Source organism: Conger conger, chromosome 3 (genome assembly GCF_963514075.1).
Source record: "Conger conger chromosome 3, fConCon1.1, whole genome shotgun sequence".
NCBI lineage: Eukaryota > Metazoa > Chordata > Actinopteri > Anguilliformes > Congridae > Conger > Conger conger.
The window spans coordinates 37,446,167-37,465,445 of record NC_083762.1 but is presented as its reverse complement, the minus strand read 5'-3'; the positions used below and the strand labels follow the sequence as shown (position 1 = coordinate 37,465,445).

General features: G+C 45.9%; 1 protein-coding gene across 3 annotated transcripts in view; it reads left to right on the top strand.

Moving 5' to 3' along the window:
• LOC133123822 (disco-interacting protein 2 homolog A-like) overlaps nt 1–19,279 on the top strand; it is a 98,593-nt gene that overhangs the window by 54,544 nt on the left and 24,770 nt on the right. For 2 of the 3 annotated variants that reach the window (XM_061234433.1, XM_061234431.1), the window contains exons 3-12: nt 4,556–4,672; nt 5,237–5,356; nt 9,413–9,652; nt 12,519–12,650; nt 15,385–15,504; nt 16,180–16,377; nt 16,502–16,593; nt 17,051–17,161; nt 18,427–18,550; nt 18,846–18,955. In XM_061234433.1, the coding sequence (XP_061090417.1) occupies nt 4,556–4,672; nt 5,237–5,356; nt 9,413–9,652; nt 12,519–12,650; nt 15,385–15,504; nt 16,180–16,377; nt 16,502–16,593; nt 17,051–17,161; nt 18,427–18,550; nt 18,846–18,955 (1,364 nt within the window). The remainder of the gene's footprint in view (nt 1–4,555; nt 4,673–5,236; nt 5,357–9,412; nt 9,653–12,518; nt 12,651–15,384; nt 15,505–16,179; nt 16,378–16,501; nt 16,594–17,050; nt 17,162–18,426; nt 18,551–18,845; nt 18,956–19,279) is intronic. The other variant, XM_061234432.1, reaches the window with a different exon arrangement.

Sequence of the window (19,279 nt, the reverse complement as noted above, 5' to 3'; positions counted from 1 at the left end):
ATACTGCTAAGCTACAGTTGAAGCAGGCATTTGGAGGGCTGGACTGATGACAGTCTGTCCTACTGTCTGTAGAATGTGCTGGAACCCCTGTCTGCCAGCAGGAGGGGAGGGGGGACCCAGTGCCAGTGTCACACGGACCAGTAACTGACTTCCTCATGCTGTTAGTTTAGCTCAGTGATCATCAAATCACGGTCCTCAAGGTTTTCCACCCTCCCCTTACCTGGGAGTCAGGTGTGAAGACAGTCCGGCCAATCAGTAGCACCAATTGTTCAGCTGATTACCTGGGAGAAAAGAAAACCAGGGCTGGATTTGGATTTGAGGTCCAGATTTGATGATGGCTGGTTTCGCTGTTAGGAGATAAGTTTGTGTGTGTTTTTGTATCTTTGTTTCTTTGTGTGCTTCTGCGTGTGTTTTGAGAGAGAGTGCAACTAGGCTAAATATTTTTGCAAAGATGTTTCATCCAGTGATCCAGTGTTGAAATAGCTGCTCATATGCCTTGGGAGTTTAACACTCTCAGAGAATTGCTACAATTGGTTTTCAGTCTACAATAAAATTCATCCAACAGTTGCAGAGTTATCTCAATAACTCCCCTTCCCTGTGATCTGTGCAGCGAGAAACAGAAGCGCATTGGCTTTCCCTCCACGTACTGTACCGTGTGTAACTGTTGGCAATGCTGAAACATTGCTTTTAGTCCTGAGGGACTGCATCAAAGACGACTCTCATCACCAGTATCTTATCAGCGGTCTCTCTCTTCTGTTAAAATCCCTGTACAAATAAAAATGAATTGAATTGGAATGACATTCAAGATGAATATTGTCAAAATGGCAGCTATTGTTTCCCGTTATAAAATTCTTCATATGGTGCGGTTTAGGGAAACCGCGGCCCTTAGGCGTGTTCTGTGTGGTTCGCCATTGTGCTGGAATCCCGTGGAGAGGCTAACCCATAGAGGCTAAGTGGCTGGGGCGTTGGCAAACTCCGCGGCCTTTCATAAGGACCCCGCGTGAATGGGCGGCCGCTGCGGGGGGTGGACACATTGGCACTTTTGGTCTGGTCTGCGGGCCTCGAGTACTGCGCATTTCGCGGGCAGTTGCTCGGTAATCTACTCGCAGGTCGGAGCGTGCGCAGACTGAATGCGTCTAATGGTGTTAATGGCCGTTCAGATCAAAGCGGAAAATAGTGTGAGAGTACGCTATACAGTTTCCTGCTGGAATTACACCAATACATCCTCTGTGTACAAAGCAAGATGAAGCTGTAAGCCTTTTGAAGTATTCTAATCCTATGAAAATGATTTACCCCAGAACAGGTCAGCCCTTTGTTCTGTCAAAACGGCCTTATTTAGGCCTAAATCTCATCTAAGCTCGCCTTTATGTAACGTTTTTGTTCCAAGTTTGTGCAATGCATTAAAAAAATAATCGGTTTGTTCACAGATGAGCAACGTTTTATAGAAACTAGCAAGAACCTAATAAAAAAGGGTGCCCACAGCAATAATAAAACTTTTCTTGAGATGCGTTATGACTGTACACTACAAAATGACCCAGAACTTTCTAAGGCTATGTTCAGGGTGTAGTTCAAAAGTCACCCAAGTGTGATTATTTCCATTGTATGTTAGGGGTTGGGATGTTTTTAGCCGTGTGAACATTTGTGTATGTGGGAATAATTGCGTAGTTATAGGAAGCTGTCCTGTGTGGATGTTCAAATCAGAATGGTTCAGTTCAAGTGTGTGTATGGTGAACATCTCTCCATGTGATGTGTTAATGTTGTTCATAATTCTCCACTGGCAGTCCTGTTGAGACACTTTCAAAAATAAATATGAACAGTCAAACTATATGCCTGCAGGCTGATTGTAGCCTTTTCCATATCTAAAGCGGTGGACGGATTTTAAATTTGCTTTTGTTATATTTCAATTCAGCATCAGTGGATCATTTGGTCACCCTCTCAACTGTTCTTATTAAGTATTAGGAATTCTGGGAGGAAGTTTGATCAAGTTCATTTTGCTCATAGTTTATACACAAAACCATTACATTATCTGGAATATGAACTGAAAATGAGAATTTTGACTGTACCTGTTTTGAATGTACAAATCCAAATTTGAGTAATATAACCACAGTACTCCGTAGCATCAAAATGTTATGTCGTGAAAAGGGAAATTATGCGAACACTGACGTGCTTATTTACATTGATATAATGTGGCACAGGACTAGTTTTAACACCCTACACACTTTTAATTAAAGGTTGATGTCAATTTAGACACTTTGCATCATCATTAGCAGGGACAGTAACACTTACTATAAATGAGTGAAACCAGAGACGGTCTTGCACCAGGGAGATAAGGCCGTCTGTGTTACCGCCCGCTCTGTTTAGTTTGGGTCACTGTTTAAAGTTGTTGAGCTAATCCGCTGTGTAAAGGGAATTTCAGGTTCAACAATTGAAGACTGGAACTTGTTATATAAAGCATTGAGTTCAACATTGCGACTATACAAACAGTATGTTTGGACTAACTGTCCAAATCCACAGATAACTTCATTCTACTCTCTGTTCTTTACTCTAATTCATTTTGTCTGGTGGACCCGCAGAATGAAAGAACCCCCATTTACCAGATATACACGAGAGCTGTCTTTTCATTTTGTGTTAATTCCATATTATGCGCTCCGTTCTCTCAGGATAACGCCAGTTAGCATTTTCTCATCAAACAAATGTATCAGCCTTTCTGTAAATTCAAAAGAATGCAAGATTAGCTATGGCTGTCTTCCTTTTAAGCAGGCAGATATGCTTCAAATGAGGTCTACATAATGCAAATGTCTTCAGTACGAATGCGGAGTATTCAATTTGACGATTGGAAAATTAAATTAAATCTAGAACTGTGTTTTCGCTTCTTTCGAAGTCATCTTTAAAAACAGGCGTCAAGTCACTTTGGGCCCTCTGGGAATTCTGGGAAGGATTTTTTTCATTAGAAAAGAATAGACCCATCGACTGTAAGCGTGTGTGCCATTGTCTCAGCCCTGAAATCTGGTGCCTCTGTGAAGCAGTTCTGTGGCACCGAGCGCCAGTCAGCTTTTGAATCCAGCAGCATGAAAGAACATCCGGGCTGAGCTCTGCGGCATTGTCGTGCGAGAGAGATACAGTGGAGCACCAGTGTCGCGGCCTGGGAGCGACTGTAACGTGATCTGAGACTGCTGTATGTGAGCATATGACAGATGATGTGTCATTACCCGCAGCGCTGTCGAACAGTTTCTCGATGGGTCTTTCCTCCATTTTGTTTCTTTGAGTGGCACGTTGAGGATGGATGTCTATGGCCTCATAGTCTGCTCCCTGGCTGATGTGGAATCACGGTGCTGGTGAGCCGGTCTGCTCCTTACAAATAGCTTTCCTGCTGATGACACTAGAGCCTTGTCTGGCCTGAAATTGGGATTTCGGGAGACCGATGACTGGTTGCCCCATCTTGCTGTGATGTGTGTGTGTGTGTGTGTCTGCGTGTGTGTGCACGCTTGTGGGTGTGTATTTGTGCGTGTGTGTGTGCTTGCATGTGTTCTTGTGGGCGTGTGTGTGTGTGTGTGTGGGCATGTGAGTGTGTGTGGGCATGTGAGTGTGTGTGCATATGTTGTGTGTGTGTGTGTATGTGTGTGTGCGCTTGTGGGTGTGTATGTGTGTACGTGCGTACGTGTGTGATTGTGTGTGTTCTTGTGGGCATGTGTGTGTGTGTGCGTGCCGTGTGTGTACACATGTTGTCTGTGTGTGCTCGCGTGTTGTCTGTGTGTGTGCACTTGTGTGTGTGCTGTGTGTGTACACATGTTGTGTGTGTGTGCTCGTGTGTTGTCTGTGTGTACACATGTTGTGTGTGTGTGTGTGCGTGTGTATGTGTGTGTATGTGTGCCTGTGTGTGTGCGTGTGCCTGTGTGCGTGTGCGTGCTGTGTGCTTGTGTGTGTGTGCGTGCGTGTTTGTGTGTGTGCGTGCGTGCTGTGTGCGTGCTGTGTGTGTGTGCGCGTGTGTGCGTGTGTGTGCTGTGTGCGTGTGCGTGTGCGTGTGCGTGTGCGTGTGCGTGTGCGTGTGTGCGTGCTGTATGCATGTGTGTGCATGTGTGTGCATGTGCGTGTGTGCGTGCTGTATGCATGTGTGCTGTGTGTGTGCGTGTGTGCGTGTGTGCGTGCGTGCGTGCGTGCGTGCGTGCGTGCGTGTGCTGTGTGCGTGTGCGTGTGTGTGTGCACGTGTGTGTGCACGTGTGTGTGCGTGTGCTGTGTGCGTGTGTGTGCGCGTGTGTGTGCGCGTGTGTGTGCGCGTGTGTGTGCGCGTGTGTTTGCGCGTGTGTGCGCGCGTGTGTGCGCGCGTGCGTGCGCGCGTGTGTGCGCACGTGTGTGCGCGTGCTGTGTGCGCGTGCTGTGTGCGTGTGCGTGTGCGTGTGCGCGTGTGTGTGTGTGTGCGTGTGTGTGTGCGTGCTGTGTGTGTACACATGTTGTGGGTGTGCTCGTGTGTTGTCTCTGTGTGTGTGTGTGTGTGTGTGTGTGTGTGTGTGTCTTTGTCTGCGTGCGTGCAGCTCACGCTGCTTCCTGTGCGTTCCAGGTGTAGACCCGTCTCTCCAGATTGACGGCAGAGTGCAGTCCCCGCAGGTCACTCCTCCTGTCTCCAAGCAGAACAGAGCCCATGCTGCCAACTCGCGGGATGAGCGCTTTCGATCCGGTAAGGAGCCCAGGGATGCTAGACATTTAGCCTGGAAGCATATTCTGAGACTAATCTGCCTCTCCTCTGCACAGTGTGAATCTGACTGCTGCTCTTTATTTAATCACTTGATTCAAGGCTACCTGCAGGAAGCCATTTTATGGCGCTCAAAAGCAGTGAGAAATAAAACAGGTTTCACACTTATTTTCTTTTCTTTTTTTACATTATAGCTTTGAATTTTTTGAAGTAAAACTTCACTTTGCTTTAACATTTATTCACATAAATGTCTATAATACCTTTGTTATTAGACATTTTATGGAAATTAATGCAATGAAATCATGTTCATTGTGTTAGCGGCTGCAGTTAATCCATTATCCCTGTTCCAAGCTTATTTGCTCTTGTCTTTGAGGAAGTCCCTGTTTCGTTGCTGAGCTTGTGCGCACAGGACAAAAAAAAAAGCTAAATTCAGAGACCGCTTAGAAAATGACAGCGGTCGAGATGGGTTTGGCGTTTGGGCCAATTCCTGCGTTTCCTGTTGTTCTGTTGGGTCTGGCTGTGCAAACCGTGCAACCTGTCATCACTCAGACCTCCACACAGAAGCTGTCCATGCCGCCCTGGCCAAGTACAAGGAGAGGAAGATGCCCATGCCGTCAAAGAGGCGCTCGGTGTTAGTGCAGTCCTCTCTGGAGGCATACACACCACCAGGTAAGATCGGGGGCTGCTGGGGGCTGTAATCCCACAATGCACTGCAAGTTAACTGTTTTTCTTTAAGGTTCTGTTTCACTGAAAATTAGATTTTTTCAGTCAAATTGACATTTTTCTCTTTACTGCTGGGAATCATCCCTCAACTATTCAACTGTCAGGATAATACCGTCTTTTGAATGATTACACCATGTGTATGGTGAAATTAGTATAATTATTTACCATTTCTATATGGACTGGAAGACCAATGGTGCATTTTCGGTGGAACATAACCTCAACCGGCTCTTATCCCCAGTTTGTTTTCTCTCCCAATTTGAAATGTCAAAATTGTTTGTTGTTGAATTGTATGTGCTGATCCTGTGTTATTTCTCAATGGGATTAGATCGCCGATCATCAACTCTCGACCCTCAAGGTTTTCTTTTCTCCCGGGTTATTAGTGCAACTGATTGGCCAGGCTGTCTTCCCACCTGACTCCCAGGTAAAGGGAGGGTGGGAAACCAGCAGCTCTCTGTCCTCGGGGGGCAGTGAGTTCCTGATCCCTGGTGTAGAGAAGCACACGCTCTCCTCATTCTACACCAGGCATCGCCAAATCACGGTCCTCGAGGTCAGAGAACTGCTGGTTTTCCACCCTCCCTTTACCTGGGAGTCAGGTGTGAAGTCAGTCTGGCCAATCAGTAGCACTTCAGCTGATTACCTGGGAGAAAAGAAAACCAGGGCCGGATTTGGATTGGAGGTCCAGATTTGATGATTGCTGTGTTAGATGATATCCTCAGCGAGAGCTCCTAATGCTACTCTCATTATTCCTACCATTCCTACCATTAATCCTAAACAGCAGGCCTGCTTTCTGTTTTATGCACCAAAATGAAAAAACTCCTTATCGCAGCAGACTCCCTAAGTAGTTTTATATCTCATCTTCCACCATTTTTTAAAAGTACAGTTTTTACCCATCTACTGATCTTTGTATTTATTATAATACCATGCAGTCATACTTTTATTGTTATATTTTATTGTCTTTCATCAATACATTTTATTTCACTATTTTATTACATATTTTTTCTCTCACATTTTATGTTCCATATATTTTACCTCTTTTATCATTCCCTTACATTTATTGCACTTTTAGACTGGCCCATTTGATTTACTCATAGAACTGTGTTCTATGAAGCAATGTGAGATGCATGTTTGAAAAGTGGTATTAAAATATTATTAAAGATTTTAACTAAAATGGGTTAAATGAGATATAAGTAGTTCATAAAGGAGGTAGAGGGTTGGAGGTTTAGGTAAGCAGTGTGGTAAACCTTTCTTTGTTGAAATGAGTATCCCTTAGTAACGTGGTACATGGCCTCCTTAGTGTTTTACAAGCGATAAACACACAACAGTATCTGACAAGCCTCATAGGACTGTATCCAATCCTTCACAATGTGGATTTGCTAATCCGTCTGGCCTGGTCTCGTCTGCCAGCATTCCCAACGCCCCAACCTCAGCTCTGTTGAAAACATGGCTGCTTAGACAGCGGACAGCTTTGTGTCTAGACCACATTGGGAAATATCTGACTACAGAGCCCAGGAAAGGTCCACAACAGTATCTGACAAGCCTCAAGGATTGGATACAGTCCTATGAGGCTCTCTGAATCTCCCTGACGTTAACAATATACCCGAATATCCCCCTGCATTGACACTTTACCAGAATCTTCCTCTGCATTAACACTATACCAGAATATCCCCCTGCATTAACACTATACAAGAATCTCCCCCTGCATTAACCCTATACCAGAATATCCCCCTGCATTAACACTACACAAGAATATCCCCTGCATTAACACTATACCAGAATATCCCCCGGCATTAACAATATACCAGAATCCCTCCTGCATTAACAATATACCAGAATCCCTCCTGCATTAACAATATACCCGAATCTCTCTTTGTATTGACAATAACCATTACTCTCCCTGTATTGACAATATCCACAAATCCCCTTTACCCAACAAGAGCCCTGAATCTCTCCTTTACTTAACAATATCCTTGAATCTCTGCTCAGTAGTTTGGTCCCCAGTAGTATGCATATATTGGTTAGAAGTAGGCTATGTTGGACATGTTTGACTTGGGTTGTATATGCTGTGTGTATGCTTTCAGCAAATCTTGATCTCCTGGTTCTGATGCATCAAGGTCCTACATTTTAAAATAGTTTTTATTTTTTTGCTGTCCTGAAAGACAGATGTATAGGCAACACACACATCTAATGAGCTCTGTCCTGTAGGCAGAGAGGAGAACTATTAGAACGAACAAGAAAAGGACCGCTAATGCGCTGTTGTAACACACGCCTTTTCCCCCAGTGAGGTAGTAGGAGGATTTGAAACTTCAGCTCATCTCTTTCTTCATCCCTCTCTTCTCCCACACTCTGTCCCCTCTTTCTCCTGAAACTGTGTCAAGGTTAGTGAGAGAAACGGTCTGCTAACGTAGACAGTGAAAACATGGCAGTGATTGGGGGGGTTCAACTTTTTTAAATTGTATCTTTCAGTTATAAATATCATCCGTGACCATAAACCCATTTCAAACACAAACTGCTCTCAAAATGACACAAAAGAGCTGGTAATTCTAGGTTTTTGTGTCAGTCCCAGAGGAATGGCATGATGACACTGCTCCGTGATGAATTCGTGATTTTGCCATGAATTCTGCTCTGTGCAATGCCACAAGGCTTTCGCATTTTATAGTATTATATTTAAGTATTCCGCTGCTGCTAATAGTGGAAATTAATTGTGCATCTTGATGAATTATTAATCTTCAGTCAAGTGAGGATACCTTTTTCCTAATGAGTATCCTCACTATGAAAAACACTCACTAAGACTCCTATCTGGATCCTGTGGATTTTTATTTAGTCCAGTTCTGAGGGGACATACACAGGTCGTGTGCATCATATTCACAGCCCTGTCCATCTGTCTATCACTCATCACCATCCCTCATTCAGGACAGTCATATATAGAAGTGCATATTATGTGTAAACACGAAATAAGAGTGTGCTACTTTAACAGTGCTAGTTACCGGACCTGTGTTGCTTTTTTTGTTTTCGCAAGATCTAGTTGGATGTGAGCCAATAGCTTCAGGGGAAATCTTTTTTTTGTGTGTGTATTTTTACTTTCAAGTGTTTCAGGTTTTCCGTCTTGTTGATCTAGTTGTGTGTTGTGCTTAAAAAAACCCCCCTGAACCTTTCTCTCAGATTCAGTCAGCTTTCGCTCACCGGTGTTAGTTTTGGGCTACTGCATTGCTGGAGGGAAGAGACACTTCTCTGTCTGGCTCTGAAAATAAGCACGTAATAGGCTTTTCTGCTGTGGATGTGTCATGCTCTTGACAGGAAATGTACTTTTAGATCTTTTATTGTCTCTATTGTCTTTCCCCTCTATCTCTGCTTTGAGTATGAAGATGTCTTTATCTCCAAGCCTCACTTTGGTGTGATCTTGTATTGTTACCCGTAGCCTGTGTCTCGGTGCCTAGACGGTCCGACTGTCCCAGAATGCCCCTGTAATCATCTCTTAACTGAAGAAGAGACCGTACACAGCGGTCTGTGAGACAGCTGAATCCTGTCCCCTTCATTACCCTCATCGCTGGGCCTGTTTGTGTCTCCTATCCTGCCATCTGTCCCTCTCGCTCGCCCTCTCCGTTGTCACTTTCTGCCTCAGCCGTCGTCACCTCGCCTCGTTCTGCTCATGTCTGTCTGGGGCGACATTAACTCAGAAGGTTAGAGCAGTCGTCCGGCAGTTGAAAGGTTGCTGGTTCGATCCCCCACCCTGGGTGTGTCGAAGTGTCCCTGAGCAAAAATATTTGTAAAATATAAATTCTCTCTGCGTTTTCCCCATCTGCAGCCATTTTTGTTCACCGCACACTACCTTTTCAAACTGTTAGCTAACGTTCACGGCGAACAGAAAAAGGTTTGAATATTAGCTAACATCAACGCACGTCTGTACGTTGCTGATACTTTGGTGACGCTCCCCATCTTCGACATCGTGTTCCGTTCTCACTTCTGCTACTTTTGTGACGCTCCCTCCCCGTCTTCACCACGCAGACACCTCGTCGGCTTCTGAGGACGAGGGCTCGCTGCGTCGGCAAGGCCGGACGGCCTCCTCCACACCCTACCAGGCCCACCCCAGCGTGGAGCACTGGTTCAACAGGGTCATCCAGGGCTCCTCCACCTCCTCCTCCGCCTCCTCCACCTCGTCCCTCCCCGGAGGGAGGCCCCACGCCTCCAACACCAGCTCCTCTGCCTCCACCGTGCTGGCCCACCTCATGGCCCACACCCACCTAGGTCAGTGACGGCTCCCCTGGCCCCGCCACACCCCGCTACCACTCCTGCTGGTCTCTGTGGTCCGTCCCATTGAGTCCCCTTCTTCTTCACCCCTCCTTTCATCCCCTTCTCCACCCACCTTTTTGTCCCCTTCTTTTTCTGCTCCCCCTTTTCTTCCCCTTCTTCCTCAGGCCCCATTTTATGTGCAAACCTCAAATTAGAGTGTGCTACTAAACTAGTGGCTAAGGTGTTTGAGTTGGACCTGGAACGTTGGTGGTTCAAGCTCCAGTCTAACCACTATAAGATCAGTGCAGTTGTTGGGCTCTTAAGCAAGGCTCTTAACCCCACATTTCTCCAGTGGGGATTGGCCCCTGGTTACTCTAATCGACTGTAAGTCACTTTGGATAAAAGCGCTAGCTAACAAACTGTATTGTACTCTAATGTAATGTAATGTCCCTTAGTGAAACTGTTGTCTATTCCTTCTGAGCCCTCCCACCCCCTCACCTCTGAGCTCCCCAACATTGCCAGGCCTTGTTGCCTGCAGCGCCCTCCTCTTGGGCTGGAGTATAAATTGTGCAGCAGTGCTCCAGCAATTTCACAGCACTTTGGCATTGGGATACTTGTTCTGCGGCATATTCAGATCTTGCTTCAAGTGAAGTCATCGTCCTGTGTCTTTCACACATACAATAGATCAGAGTGGTAAGCCTCCTTGTAAGGAAGTGCCCTCTCTCTCTCTCTCTGTTGTGGAACACGCTGCTGTGGCCCAGAGCTTATCTCTTGATATGAGTGTTTGTGCGTCTTGTTAGCTTCAGAGTCAAACAAAAGGAGCAGAGCAGAGTTACTGGTTTTAATTGGCCCTTCTCACAATCTTTCAACACATCATTCCAACATCAGTAAATGTTCTTTGCCTTCCTGACAAGTATTTTTATTTTTAATGGGCTCTGGATAAATTGTTAATGATGTTCAGTAGTTTTATATCACTCCAGCTATGCCAGCTCATCAACTGCTCACAATTCTGCCCCTCTCAGAACTTCCCTTAGCCCTCTAGCTATCAGACAGATCTCTGTTTGTATGTAAATAATCCACATGCTCCTATTGTGTTGTGAGCCCTCTGTGTGGAAAAATTAGCCTGCCTTACAGTAATTTCATGAAGTTTAAAGTTGCTAAAATAAGAGGCAAGCAAACCCCACCTCACACAAGTGTTGTGGAAAACCACATGAACACCACATTAGCTCCCACTAGATTTTGGCCCATGAGTCAACCGTTTTTACACAACGCTGATTATCGTACTTTAACTTGTGGTGATAGATTAAATGACTAAAGGTGTGGGGACTATAAATGTGTATTTCACCCAGTCGGATTTACAGTATGACTATACGGAAATAATGATACAGTAATGATTCACCAGATGGGAATGGTTGATTATGAGGTTGATAAAGAGCACAACGTCATAATATTTGATGGCAAGAGGACGAAACTGCAATGCAAATTTCCGCAGTGTTCTGACCTGATGGACATGTAAATCATATAATCTAGGTCATATGCAAAACTCCTTGCAGTGTACACTTGCATGTAAGGAAAGCATGCAAATTATTTCATCTTCCAAATATGATGTTGCAGCTTTGTGTGCTTGGTAAACCGTTTATTAATTTCCCATAAGATTACACTTTCCGATTCATAAACATCGACATTTGCCCCGGAACTCTGTTAGCATCTAGGTGCCATGACATGGTATTGAAAATGTATAAAAATGCTTTAGTCTGTTTTAAACCTATACTGCTGTTGCCAAGGGGACCGGGTGATTGGTCTGTGAATGATTTTGTGAAGTCACAAAACAGCACTGATACATTAATGAAGATTTTAGCTATGCCTTCAAGTCCGGAGATAAAACCACTGATTCTCCATTTTGTTTCTCGAAGACAGTCTGTGGTTCTACAGTGCCCCTCCTCTTATGTGAATACTCCTCAGCGTACAGAAATTGAGAGCGCTACCCTGGAGGCAAAACCGGGATCTAATATAATTGGATCCTGACTGAAAGCTTTCATTCTTCCTTTTGATTTATCGAACGTAAAATCGTCTTCTGTGTCTGCTTAGTTTATCCTGGCTAAGGGGGACGGCCATCTGTTTCCATAAATGCACTCTTATGACACTGTTGGGAGTGATTATATGAACTGAACTGTTTTCTAAAAGACAAAGAAGGGTGTCTTGTATCTTTGGTTGTGTTAGTAGGGGCAGCTGCGGCATCTCTGTTCTGTCTACTAAAATAAAACAGAAAATGAGTAAAGGTAAATGGTCCGTTACAATTTAAATCGAGCGATATGCATGAATGAGAAAGGAACCTATGTTTTTCAGCGAGGGTTTACCTTGCTGCTGTAATGAAAATAAATATATCTGTGAAAACCGCAGTACTGTATTGTATGTAATACTGCACTCGACTGTTACGCTGTCATTTTTAAGACCTAGTTTTCTGGATCGTTTAAAGACCCACACGCATCAGTGTTCTCTTCCTGGTTTTAAATACTAAAACCAGGCCCACAAAGCCCAAGGCCCCCTCCCCCTCTTGTGGTCAGCTCAAATGTGTTAACATTAAGCAACCTCATCTGATAATTATGCAAAAAACCTACACCATGCCACATGGGAAATCACTTTACAAAGGGCTTGTAAGAATATCAGTTAGACCCTAAAACACGAATACTTCTCCCAGAATTGCGATTGTTTTACTCGAATCAGGATTCAAGAACACAAATCGAAAGCTCCAGATTGATACGAAAAGCTCAAAAACACGGAAGATACGCGTGTGGGCCTTTAACGAGCGATGCAGACTCTTTCCCCACTCCCGACCTTTGACCTGTGATTTGTGACCGTGCCCTCCCCTCCCCCCCTGCAGATAACCACTCTGCGCCCCCAGATGTGACGGGCCTACTGGAGCGTTCGGTGCACGTGGAGCGGCCCCAGGTGCCGTCGGTGCGAGGGGTCCCCCGGGGCTTCAGCCACGCCGGCGGCCTGGACACCGCAGATGGTGAGGGGCCCCCTTCAGCGTGCGACCCCCGCGTCCATGGAAACGCCGCCTCTCAAACCGTCACGCTCCCTTTGATGTGTAAACGTTATTGCTCCGTACGCGACGAAACGCAAAGTGCGTCTCCCTGTTACTAATAGAGGGGCGGTACTCCCTGTAGGAAAGTGCTTTATGGTGTGTGTTTCTAAAGTGTTAATTTCCTGAAAAACATTTGTAAAGTGTAAATTTATGGAGGTAATAGTTCCTCACTGAGTTCTTCAAAAGAGTTCCGCAGTTTGACGATTGAGACAGAAATGGGTTAGGCCCTATTTCTGCTGAATCTGTTTCCTGCGTCTGTCTAGCCCACTCTTCTGCTGAGGCGTGGCATGGACTTTAGCCTGCCTGGACACAGCCCCTCTGATGGTTCCTGGAGATTACGCAGGGACCTAACCTGGTAGTCTGGGAGGGGATGAGAGGCAGATACGCTGTAATAGTGCTGATTAGACACAGGCCTTTCCGCTCACTGTTAGCTCTGATTCCCTGATAATGTCACCGCACAATCTACAGCGTGTGTTTCTGTGTGTATTTGTGTGTATGTATTTCTGTATCCATCTTTCTGTGTGTCTGTGTGTCTGTGTGTCTGTGTGTCTGTGTGTCTGTGTCTGTGTCTGTGTCTGTGTGTATCTGATTGTGAGTGTATCTCTGATTATGTGTATTTATGTCTGTATCCATCTGTCTGTTTGTGTGTCTGTGTCTGTATGTGTGTGCGCCTGTGTCTGATTGTGTGCGTGTTTGTGTGTCTGTATCTGTCTGTGTGTGTTTTTAAGTGTCTGTGTTTTGTATGTGTGTCTGTGTATGTGTGCTTATCTGAGTATGTGTGTGTTTGTGTGTCTCTTGGGTGTGAGTGTATCTCTGATTGTGTATGTGTCTGTATCCATCTGTGTGTGTGTGTGTGTGTGTGTGTTTCTGAATGTCTGTGGTTTGTGTCTGCATCTGTGTGTGTGTGTTTGTGTATCTGAGTGACTGAGTGACTGAGTGACTGAGCGACTGAGCGACTGAGCGACTGAGCGACTGAGCGACTGAGCGACTGTGTGTGTGCTTGTGTATGTGTATATGTGTATATGTGTATATGTGTGTCCATGTGTTCACAGTGGGGGGTGTGCATATTCACAGACAGAGTGACCCAGTCACCTTTCCTTAGACTGGTGCAGAAGGGCCTCTCTCAGCTATGCAGCAGATGGTATTTCTGCATCGGTCTCCTGCCGTCTCCAGACCAGCGCTTCCCTGTTTAACTCTGGGTCTGATGACCTGGCTTCCGTCCCAGCTGAAAGAACACATGATCGACAGATACAATAGCAGGCACACAGTAACATGGCCAGTCTCCTCTCAGCACTGTGGCGGCGATGGAGGGCTGTCCTGCCTACATGCTCCCAAACCGACAGGGGTTCACAGTAATCAGATTGGCTTACTGGGCCTTTCAAATTGGGAGGGAAAGCCAGTGACTAAAACGAGCCCGCTTTGTACTGTGCCACCCTGCTGGCCTGTCAGCCAGATCCAACGCTGGCACAGTCTGGACTCACAGCCCAGACAGGGTTGGGAATTCATTAAAGTAGTGTACTGTATGTGTCTGACACATCTGGGCTTGTGGTTATGAATTAATACATTTGGCTTGTTTGCAAGGATTAATTGACCCTGCTGCAGGGAGTTTCTTTGGCTGTCAATGTTACTGCCTGTCAAGCTACAGGGTGATTACTGTGCTGACTTCACTTAACCTAGACAGCTGAACACTTCAACATAAGAAATGTTTGTGTGCGTGTTACTCTGTTAGCGTCTGGGACAGTCTTCTGTGAAAAGCACTATACAAATACGATTGTAGAATTGAACTAATATTTTAAACAACCCATAAAGTGAAGTATCCCTTTAATGAAAGTGAACTCACCGATAGGTCAGTGAGATGAGATGAGCAGTCAGGCAGGCTGCAGCTGTGGCTCGAGTCCCCTGCCTCTGAGAATATCTGGACTGGGACATTAATGGAGTCTGTGTCCTCATTAACATCATAATTAATAAGGCAGTGAGTGAGACCAAATGTAAACAACCCACTTTCTTTCATACAGTTGAAAAACATAATTTTGTATTCTTCTCTCTACCCGAAAGGGTTTGTTTTGCTGTTATGAAAAACTCAATAAGCCCTTTATTGTTCTCTATCCAAGCTTTGCAAATCCTTGGAAAAATGTGTGGTCAAAGCTTAAATCTTTGCCTGGAGCTTTTAAATGTCTGCTTTCATGCTGCACTGTTGGTTTTTAATGGCCATTGTAGTTCCATTATTTCTATTCTATGCAGCTGTTCTGTACCTCCTTCAATACCTCTATGTTTCTATTCAATACATCTTTCCATTGAACAGTGTTTACATTTCAGGTACTTTTCTCAGAATTGGCGATATTGCTGTGGTATTGGAAAGCAGACATCCGAGTAAACACCCTGAATAGTTAATGACACGGACTAGCTTGTTGCTAGGCAGCAGAACGTATACGCAGTTCTTTCAGACGATGGGCCTGGCCTCTCCGGCGAATAAAGTCGCGCCCAGTCGCTCGCGGCAACACCTCTTCTCCCAGGAGACATTCCCAGACGCTCGGCTTCGGCGTGACTGACAGCCGGAATATCCTGCGGTCCGCTCCGTGGCACTGAGCTCATTGACCTTTCCGTTTCATCCCTCCCTCATCTTCTCTCCTTCTCTCCCTCGCTCGTTCCCCGTGCCCAGGTGTCCCGGTGAACAGTCGCGTGTCCTCGAAAATCCAGCAGCTGTTGAACACGCTGAAGAGGCCGAAGCGCCCGCCCTTGCGCGAGTTCTTTGTCGACGACTTCGAAGAGCTGCTCGACGGTAAGTCGGAAGATATGAATTTTATATCTGCAAAACAACAGCAAGCTTACTTCCATGGCGTGACAAATGACACAAAGGATACCCAAAAGAAAAGTGGGTTGTCTCTGCTAATAATGCTTTATTTGCATGTCTGGATATAACAATATTGCCGACGCAATATCTCTCTGTTTTGGATAGTAACCTGGTAACCTCATAGAAATAATTTTGGAAGTTCCCTTTAAAATGCCTGATATACATAATAATCTGCCTTCATTACCTTCACCTTTAGATTCACCCTGTTCCTACCCATCCTGTTACCAGTATGACATTATTAAGAGTTAAATGCTATTGTTACGAAATGTTCCAAGTGCATTCATGGATTTTAAATGGTAAATGGTTTATGTAGCGCCTTTATCCAAAGCGCTGTACAATTGATGCTTCTCATTCACCCATTCATACACACACTCACACACCAACGGCAATTGGCTGCCATGCAAGGCGCCGACCAGCTCGTCAGGAGCATTTGGGGGTTAGGTGTCTTGCTCAGGGACACTTCGACACAGTGTAGTGTAGGGCGGGGGATCGAACCGGCAACCCTCCGACTGCCGGACGACTGCTCTTACGAGCCATGTCGCCCCATACGAGTGATAATATCTAATCCAGGTTCTGTGTGGGCTTTTCTCTCAACCCCCACAGTCCAGCAGCCTGACCCAAACCAACCCAAGCCTGAGGGCACCCAGATGAGCCCTCTCAGTGGAGAGCCTCTGGGTGTGGTCACTAACTGGCCCCCCTCCCTGCTGGCCTCCCTGCAGCGCTGGGGCACTACCCAGCCCAAAAGCCCCTGCCTTACTGCCCTGGACAACGCCGGCAAGCCTACCTACACCCTCACTTACGGTAAGAACAGCAGCGTAAACATCGACCACTGTGCTCTGGCACCAGCCGTTCTGCCCTACAGCAGGCGTATAGTCTGTGTGTATTCATGTGTGTGGTTGGGGTATTATGTTGTCTGTATTCACAGGAAAGCTGTGGACAAGGTGTCTGAAGTTGGCCTACTCCCTGCTGAACAAACTAAGCTCCCGGAACGAGCCCCTTCTGCGGCCTGGAGATCGAGTGAGTGCTGCCCTACACTCTCCCAGTGTGTCATACTGCCCACTACACTCTCCCAGTGTGTCATACTGTCCGCTACACTCTCCCAGTGTGTCATACTGTCCGCTACACTCTCCCAGTGTGTCATACTGCCCACTACACTCTCCCAGTGTGTCATACTGCCCACTACACTCTTCCAGTGTGTCATACTGTCCGCTACACTCTCCCAGTGTGTCATACTGTCCGCTACACTCTCCCAGTGTGTCATACTGCCCACTACACTCTCCCAGTGTGTCATACTGTCCGCTACACTCTCCCAGTGTGTCATGCTGTCCGCTACACTCTCCCAGTGTGTCATACTGCCCACTACACTCTCCCAGTGTGTCATACTGCCCACTACACTCTCCCAGTGTGTCATACTGGTCCTGGTCCTGGACTGGATTTTGATTGGCTGATGGTTTGTGTTGAATGTTTTTCCCAGGTTGCACTAGTGATCCCTAACAATGACCCGGTGATGTTCATGGTGGCGTTCTACGGGTGCCTCCTGGCAGAACTGGTGCCCGTGCCCATCGAGGTGCCCCTCACACGGAAGGTACTGTGACAAGCATGCCAGCAAATCCACAATTAATGGCATTTTAATGCTTTGCTTTGCTTTGTCAACTTCTCAACATTAAAAAGAGTATACCCAGTTACCCTCCTAATTTCAAAAATCGAACACTACTTTTCTGCATGGACAGTTTGCCGTTATGAATATGCTGTGTTACAACTCATTTTGGCATGGAGATAAACATCCATCCCAGTGCTTTTTTTTTAATCAAGCAAGTCTGGGCATTGTCTCCAAATCTGTCCAAAACTTCGAAACCGCATAAAATGAAATGGGTCCCACTGTGGCAGCACACCCTATCTGGGCTTGGATCCCACAATATGCTGGACTGGACATGAGTTCTCATCTCATGTACAGTCAGCCTGAGTTTGTCTCTTGTACTTGTCACGCGAGTGAGTAATCAAGGAGACTGCAGACACAACAGATTTGTAGTAAGGTGCTATACTGCAGCGCAATGAGATAATAGATTAGAAGCGGGCTCTCGTCAGCTCTACTGTGTGATTAGGACATTTGCTGGCCTTTTCAGAAAAAAACGCTGACAAACACCGCAATGTCTTTTATAGGTCCTGTAAAACCCACGGACGGTACTTAGGGCGGTTTGGCAGCCCTGGCTGACTTTGACCTTACTGAGAAATCAATGCGACGGATAGCTTCAAATCCTAATCAAAGCCTAGAGATCATTGCAAGGTTAACAACTGTGTCTTCATAACGGATCCGGTTTTACTGAGCATCGCCTGCTCGTGTTTCAGAAGTAGTTGGAAGTTGGCAGGAAGATGCGGAGTCGTCTGTCTTTACTGTCCCAAGGCTGAGGAGGATTATTAAGGGAAAATGTAGGAAGCGCGTGTTTTTATGGCACTGTTAAGTTTTAATGTTTGAGGTTGTGTGATTAAATGAAGTCGCTTCGCCTGTGGCTCCTGTGTGGACTGCAGAACCGGCTTTTAAAGACTGGAAAAAGGGAAGGCTGTTCTTTTGAAAGTTTCTGCCCAGAAACACGCTGTGGTCCTTCGTCACACGGCCAGGTCACTGCATATGGACGTGCGTTTAAGTGTGTGAACTTTGACCTTTATGACATAATTCACAAACGGTTCATCCAGTTTGTTTGTATTTAGGCACTAACAGTAATTGTTCTCTCAGCTGTCAAATTGTCGTTTGATCTTGCTTTGGTGTGAAGTGAAGGAAGGTAATGGTGAGGGAGGGATTGTTCAGACAGTGCATTGACCCCGCCCATTTCCTTTGCCCCCCCCCCCCTTCAGGATGCAGGAAGTCAACAGATCGGCTTCCTGTTGGGCAGCTGTGGGGTGACCCTGGCTCTGACCACAGACGCATGTCAGAAGGGACTGCCCAAGGCCCAGACAGGAGAGGTTGCGACCTTTAAAGGTGTAGTAAGCATTCCCTGTTAGTGCCTCGAGCCCACCTGTGTCCTCACAGCATCGACACTGGGGCTCAGACACAGAAAAAATTGTCTTATAAAATAAATTATAGTGTGGAAGTGTAATGCAGACGTTTGTGGGTATGAGTATTGGTTGGATACTTAACCAGAATTGAGGTTGTATAAATTGATAAACAAGTGGTATAAATTGAATATCTAACAAGTAAAGATGTTGCTTTGTAAATTAGCGTGGACAGGGAAAGCCGACTCCCTGAAGAATAATGCTGGTGTATGTGTGTGCAGGCTGGCCTCGCGTTCTGTGGTTCGTGATGGATGGAAAGCACGTCGTCAAGCCCCCGAAAGACTGGCACCCGCCCATACGGGACGCCAGCAACGAGATCGCTTACATCGAGGTGAGAGCGTACTGACTACTCGCCGATCGATACTTTTGAAGGGTCATTCCAAGAGAAAACGTAAACTGGGGACAGTATCCAAACGTGTCTACAGTGCAGTCCCTGAAATTGGGCAGGCTATGTATTAAAAGAGCTGTAATTCCTACATGATTCACCCAAAATGGATGTAAAAACCCTCAAATTAAAGCACAGTCTGCACATTGTTATTGTTATATTTCAACAGTTTGCTGGAGTACAAGAACGACTACGACAAAAAATGGCACTGTCCAAATACTTACGGACTGCACTGTATGGAGCATCTACGATACTGTCTGCACTGAACAT